Source organism: Phaseolus vulgaris, chromosome 3, assembly GCF_000499845.2.
Source record: "Phaseolus vulgaris cultivar G19833 chromosome 3, P. vulgaris v2.0, whole genome shotgun sequence".
Lineage (NCBI taxonomy): Eukaryota > Viridiplantae > Streptophyta > Magnoliopsida > Fabales > Fabaceae > Phaseolus > Phaseolus vulgaris.
In genome coordinates, this window is record NC_023757.2 from 24341197 (window position 1) to 24348337 (window position 7141).

Genomic DNA, 7141 nt, shown 5'->3' on the forward strand with positions numbered 1-7141 from the left:
ATAAATTTTAAAAATATAAGAAAATAAAAGGAATTAGAATTGTAATGAATAAATATGCCTTCTTTGATTATATAGAACTATTTGGAAAAATAAAAATGGAGTGAAAAGAAAGTGAGGGTTTTTACTATATTTTTATTTCGTTTATATAATTTATTTTTTCAATTAAATAGTTTTAATTTGGGGTCTGAACGGTAAATTGGGAAAGCATATGCATGCACAATAATTATTAATAAATGAGCAACGTTTCCAGCCAAATCCCCATTATGCGGACCTTACACTGACACTGCACTATTTCGCATGCTAACTTGCGCATCCTCTGTCTCTGCTCTTTCTCTTTCTCTTTCTCTTGCTGTTGTCAATGCTATCTTCACTCCTCACTCCCAACTTCCTTTCTTCTCACTTCTTCCAAACCACAGCACAACTATCCATATCATCCGACGTCGTTTATAAAAAACAGCACTATCTTACCTTTTTCTTTTTCCCCTTTTCTCTCATTATTGTGAATCTGATTAGTATTATTACCCACTTTTCTGGACACAGCATCCCAAACCAAACCACAGAAACTCTTTCAGAGACTCATATCAAATAATGTGTCTTCCCTTTCTACCTTTTTAGGGTTACTTCCTCACTCACTCACTCACTCAATCTTCATCCTTCTCTGTTTTACCTTTTCTTCTACCTTCCTTCCTTCTCTCTCCTCTTTTTATCAACATGTTTGGCTTCTCTCGTCGTCGTATGAAACTTGGCAGGTAAATCAACCCTTTCTTTCCTCAATCACTTGATTTGGTATGTGTGTGTGTTTGTGATGTAATAGTGTAACATTTGTGTTGTGTCAGATTGAAGGTGCAGCTTTCTGAGGCCAACCAGGGAACCAGAACTCCCATCAGGCACCCCAAACGAAATGGAAACTCCAATGTAATATTTTTTGTCAACTAACTCAATTTCATTTATATACACTATTTTAGTCATAGTCAATGTGGGTGGGGGTTCCAACATATTTTCATCTTCACTCAAGTTATGAGTTTGGACAGTGGGATGTTGACTATGTTTTAAGGTTGTTCCAGGGAGAAGGAGATGCAGGGTCTAGTGGCCATTCTGATGAAGTTGATTGCCTGCCTTCGACTGAGATAAGTAGTTGTGCATCAGGTAGCTCAGAGAACTGGATGGTGTTATCTATTGCTGGGGATAAGCCCACTCCTAGATCCAATGTCTGTAATCTTATGATTCTTTTGCTTCTTATCTTTTCTGAAACTGCAAATATTTTTATTCCATCAGTACCAGTATACAGGGATTTGGCTCCTCTAAACTGGACAATGGTAAAATAAGTAATCTTAGTAGTTGGTGAGAAAATCATCAAATAATATTGTGATACATTCATGATTTGTTTTACATGTGCACTTAAAAATCAACCGTTGATGAGAAACATCAAAGACTGACATTACATACTTTACTCGCTTAAGTGAATTGCTCATCTTAAAGTAGCTGAATCCTCATATATAGTAGCAGTGAAGGTAAAAGGACTGAACTTTTGTTTTCATTGTGAAATATGAGCAGCATGCAGCAGCAGTCATTGGGAATAAGATGGTAGTGGTAGGCGGTGAATCTGGGACTGGCTTGTTGGATGATGTACAGGTATATGTGGGAGATTGTTACTGAGATTGTGAGCATAAACATGAACATTATTTACTACTTACTAGCTTGTTTGTTGGTCATTTCAACTGGGTTCTATACATTTTCATTTTCAGGTGCTGAATTTTGATAGATTTTCATGGACCAAGGCATCGTCAAAGCTTTACTTATCACCAAGCAGTCTGCCACTGAAGATTCCAGCATGCAAGGGCCATAGTTTGGTACTTATGTCCTATTAGCAACAAATTCTTATTGACATTGCTTCATTGTGCAAGCCATGGGATAACATGTCTCTCAATGTATGTAAAGGTCATAAAATTGAATTTCTCACAAAAGTTGAAAAAAGAAATAAGGGGCCCACTGTGCACCCTTGGTGTCTATATACACATTATTCGTGAGCAAATTCTGTCTGCAACAAATGGATGTTCTACTTAATAATGATAATCAATCATATCTCGTTGCATGACCCCTTGGTCTGATGAAGCAAGTGGAGGAACCATTAATTAAATATTATATAGAAAATATGGGCCCTCCAACATACAATGTTTATAGAAAGAGAGATTTGAGAGAAAATTTTAGAATGGAAAAGACAACATTTTCCAATTTTAAAAAATAAAGGAAAATCCATCAAGAATATGGTTCACGGTAGTAAATAAATAGAAGCTTGATGTGAGGAACAAGAAAAGTGCCATAGCTATTTGACTACTTCAGTATACTATTATAGCTTTGTATCAATTGTATAAATTATAATAATTGATATGATTTGTGTCTGTTTTTGAGTCTCTTACACTTGATGATAAACTTACAAGGTATCCTGGGGCAAAAAGGCACTTCTAATTGGAGGGAAAACAGACCCGGGAAGTGACAGAATTTCAGGTTCAATTTTACGTTATCTACATGTAACGGTTCTTTGCTGTTTAATGTTGTGAAATTATTCTGATTATAGTTTTTGTATTTGTATAGTATGGGCATTGGATACAGAGACAGAGTGCTGGTCACTGATGGAGGCGAAGGGAGACATACCAGTAGGGATATCCGTTTCATAAATGCAAATGCTGCAGTGATAGAAATTGCTCTTCGTCATTGTCTTTATCGATATATCCAAATGCTTGTAACTGTGATATTATGTTACATATTTTGCTCCATCATATTATTGAATCTTGATAATTAAAACGTAAAAAAATGAACCAGGTAGTAAATTATGATTGATGACTTCCCAGTGGATGGGAAAGCTTTGTGTTGCAATCAAATTGATATTTTTCACACTCAACAAGCATGTAATTCTCATGTCTTGTTACATTTGAATGCTGTTTCGTTACATTACAAGGAATTCAAAAGCATAAACAATTGCAGAGAAATGATACAGTAGCAACCTGTAATTGCACATTTACTAGATCTAATATATCATCCTTTTCCTTTAATTAAAATCTATTTCTGGACTTTGACACTTCGAGTTTGTTTGGCTAGGTTGCTCGCAGTGGTCACAGTGTTGTTAGAGCGGGCACTGTTTTAATATTATTTGGTGGTGAGGATGCTAAAAGGAGGAAGCTGAACGATCTGCACATGTTTGATCTCAAGTCCTTTACATGGCTTCCACTTCACTACACGTAAGTGATTGAAAATGAAAGGAACTTTGGAAAGAAAAAGTTGGACTTGTGATTATTTAGTCATAATCACCCAGTATGTTATGTTGCTTTGCAATCATATTAATTGTAGGGGAACAGCACCTTCTCCCAGATTCAACCATGTTGCTGCTCTCTATGATGATAAAATTCTTTATATATTTGGAGGATCATCAAAATCCAGGACCTTAAATGATTTATATTCACTTGACTTTGAAACGGTGAGTAAGCTCTGTAGGTCCAAATGTGTCTATATTTATACTGCAATATCATGCGGATGAATTCTTGATAGACCATTTAATCTGATAAAAATGTATATTTCTTCAGATGGCATGGTCGAGAGTAAAGATACGAGGTTTTCATCCATCACCCAGAGCTGGTTGTTGTGGTGTCCTATGTGGCACTAAATGGTATATTACAGGGGGTGGAAGCAGGAAAAAAAGTATGTTTTATAATGGAAGAAGCATTTGTTCATGATATTAAACCTACTATTTATTTGTGTTTTGAACTTCTGCGATCTTGTACCTGTGGAGTAATAATTTATATATTGGCCTGAAGTGTTTTTATTCTGCTTACTGTGTCATAATTGTTACTCTTTGACTTTCTTTTGTAGTGTTAATAATTCTTTTGGTTTATAAACTTTGTGAGCATTTCACTTTATTCGTTAAGCTTATTGGGCTATACTTATCTAGGAAAACAATATTTTTATAGAAACGGTTTTTCTTTATCCATGGGGCAATGAGTTTTGATGTATTAGGGGTATCTAGAAAAAATCTGATTGGGCAGTGAATTCTGTTTATAAAGGAAAGGACAAACATAATATTATACATTAAGAAACTTGCACGTATTTCAAGTTTTTACCCTTGGCTCAAGCGACCTAGCTGAAGTTATATATAATATTATCTAGCGAGCAAATATTGTTAAAGTAGTTTTAATTGTATTTAGTATTGCCTTCTTTATGCGTTTTACAGCGGCCAGGACATTATTTCACACTCTATAAACTTGCCTTACTCTATTAATTTTTTTCAAAGTTTCGTTCTTCTATATTCCAGGACATGGAGAGACTGTGATATTTGATATTGTAAAAAATGAATGGTCTGTGGCAATCACTTCGCCTCCATCTTCTATCTCTACAAATAAGGTATGGCTCTCATTCATCTGCTGTCACATACTGGCCTCACTTTTTTCAACTTTCATTTATTTTTTTATTTAATTAAAAGCTTATTAAATAAATAATAACCAATTAAGTAATTATAATATGCTGATTATATTTCATTGGCAAAGGTCCTTGGGCCTTCAAATGATTTTTAGTCAATATATTTCCTGTTTCTTTATTAGCTTTGATATGTTAACATTTTCTTCACAGAATCAGTTAGTAAGACCACCATGTTCCGTGGTGGTTAAGTGCAAATTCGATATCCATCAAATATGATATTTTCATTGATTGTTTCAACCAATGAAATTTTAAATTAAATTACTTCCTTTATTAAGAACTACCTTAATAATATAATTATTATTTCTAGATGTCTTATATTTCATATGCATGGCCATCATTTCTTCTTCCTGATAAATTGAGCAAGATCTGTTGAATTACCAGGGTTTCAGCATGGTACTTGTGCAGCACAAGGAAAAGGATTTTCTTGTTGCATTTGGGGGATCCAAAAAAGAGGCATCCAATCAGGTTTGACAGAGAATATGAAGTTAATGTTTGAGTTCATTCTTATTTAAATTTAACCTTTTTCTTCTTGATTTGACAGGTAGAAGTGTTGATAATGGAAAAGAACGAATCAGCAGTAGGGAGACAATCAGCTCCCGGTAAATGTTCAGCATCTGTACTACTTGAAAAACATTCATCATCAGCTAGATTTGCCTCCCAACTTAAAGATTGTTCCCAGAATTTAGTTGACTCAGTTGCTAGACAAAATCTGGCTTCTGCAATAGAACATGGTTCTGGCAGGAGATCTCTGTCAGAATCCCTGGTTGTTGACCCCAATTTCCCCCCCACCAACACCTCCCTTCGTAAGCAATTTGATCATGATGAAGAATACAATACTGATCTCAAGATGGACAAGAACTCAGATGAAAGTTCTTTCCCTCGGGTAAAACATTCTTCTTTCAGCCTTGTGTTTCTAATATATATAACTTTTGTTGGACGTCTCGATACATTGGATGCTTTTCAAATCATGTCGAACCCAACTTAGGCATTTTACCTGGAACATATCTTAAAGAGTTATATGCATCTTGTTTCAACATGCGTAAAAATAATATAAATATAAATGAGATTTGTTTATATCATGTACTTGGTATTCTACATATTTCTAACCCCAAACACATTTATGTAATCAGGTTCTTTTCTGATTATGTCATGACATTTGGTTTTGGTCATAACATGAACTGTGCTCTCTGAGATGTTAAATCGTAATTTGAACATTCAGAAGTGAGAACTGTATATTGTGATGTGCAAATTGTAAAGAACATCTTTATCATCGCAGTTCCATTTTATATTTGCATGAATTGCATAGACCGCTGGTAGTGGTCTGTTTATGGTTCAAGTAGGGTTTCCTCTAAAACCATATCTGTATGCTGGGGTATTTTGCCTGATGTTGTCATCTTTAACCCTCCTCACCCTTCACTGCACGTAGATCAAATGTTATTTTATAATTTTTGAAAGTCCATAGTCAAAACCAGGTATTCTAATGTTAAAAACATCTCAATTCATGCTAATTTTAGCAATAATTCCTATTCCTATTCTGGTGCTAATACCTATAACTAAAGAAAAAATGGAACATGATGTTTTTATTTGATGCATTTCAGTCTGGAGATCACAGAACAAATGAAAATCACCATGGCAAACAGATGAACACTTGTGGGACCAAGACCAATATAGAGGAACAGGCAATGTTATCCGGGATTCCAAACCAACAAAACCTAGTATTTGAAAATGAAATGCCAGAAAGTGATAATTTGTCATTTTCTGAAAACAATAAATCAGCATCACTGTCTTCTTCAAATGTCTATCATTACTATGAAAGTAAAGTGGCTTCCCTGATAAGGAAAAATGGAATTTTGGAGGGACAACTGGCAGCTTCCCTGGCAAGCAAAGAAGCTGCCGAGAAAAGCTTGACGTCTGTTCTTAAAAGTAGGCAGGAAATGGAGAGGAAATTGGCAGATGCACATAAGGAGATGGAATTGATGAGAGAGAAGCTGGCCAGTCTAGAGTTGGCCCAGGAGGAGGCCAACAACCTATCAAACATTGTGCATTCTGACAATGTACGGCTTGAGCATGATGTGGCCTTCCTTAAGGCTGTATTAGATGATACTCAGAAGGTACGATACATGCATGACCTCCTTTGATTGGAGCTTCTGCATATATGGTTATTATTATTGACTGACCAAAATTTGCTGTAGGAGCTGCATTCTACAAGAGGAGTTATTGCCGGGGAAAGAGCAAGGGCATTTCAACTACAGGTACATCATCTTTGGATCGAATAGTTTGACTTCAACTGATAGAACCTTTTGTGTTTTGTATGAAAAACCCCAATTAATGTTTCCATTCATCTGTATCCGGTTTATGTTACTACAATGTTTTAACCGAACTTCCTTGTACTTGCCTTATCTTTGTTGGGTGTTGTACAGTATGAAGTTTTTCATCTCAAACAGAGATTGCAATCAATGGAAAATCGAGCATCTACTACACCCAGGAAACCGTTTCATGTCCAGTGATGTGAATGTTCGAAGTAGCTCATTCCACTTAAATATTTGATGTGTACATATATTCGAACCACTGAATCACACCATACAAGTGCTGTGTTTTTTGCCATTGTCCATATCAAGAAGCATCGACTATGTAAATATATTTGTTTTTACTTAATAATTCTAATTTCTATCTA

At 35.3% G+C, this 7141-nt stretch overlaps 1 protein-coding gene across 2 annotated transcripts; it reads left to right on the plus strand.

Annotated features, from left to right (window-relative positions):
- The first annotated feature begins 252 nt into the window (after positions 1-252).
- On the plus strand, positions 253-7141 carry LOC137806913 (acyl-CoA-binding domain-containing protein 4). Of its 2 annotated transcripts, none has more exons than XM_068607296.1 (16): positions 253-749; positions 837-915; positions 1065-1208; positions 1555-1632; positions 1746-1850; positions 2439-2505; positions 2593-2654; positions 3097-3236; positions 3346-3472; positions 3579-3693; positions 4304-4392; positions 4849-4932; positions 5009-5350; positions 6066-6578; positions 6660-6719; positions 6888-7141. In XM_068607296.1, the coding sequence occupies exons 1-16, from the start codon at positions 712-714 to the stop codon at positions 6972-6974; spliced, it is 2130 nt and encodes a 709-aa protein (XP_068463397.1). In that variant the 5' UTR covers positions 253-711; the 3' UTR covers positions 6975-7141. The 2 variants fall into 2 exon arrangements, with proteins under 2 accessions (XP_068463397.1, XP_068463398.1); XM_068607297.1 differs by having other exon boundaries at positions 306-749; positions 1065-1146.

Bases quoted from the DNA above. Each gene is read 5' to 3' on its own strand.
- LOC137806913 (XM_068607296.1), top strand. From the start codon at position 712: ATGTTTGGCTTCTCTCGTCGTCGTATGAAACTTGGCAG. The intron at 750-836 runs GTAAATCAACCC...GTGTTGTGTCAG, and splicing joins CGTCGTATGAAACTTGGCAG to ATTGAAGGTGCAGCTTTCTG. The intron at 4,933-5,008 runs GTTTGACAGAGA...TTGATTTGACAG, and splicing joins AAAAAGAGGCATCCAATCAG to GTAGAAGTGTTGATAATGGA.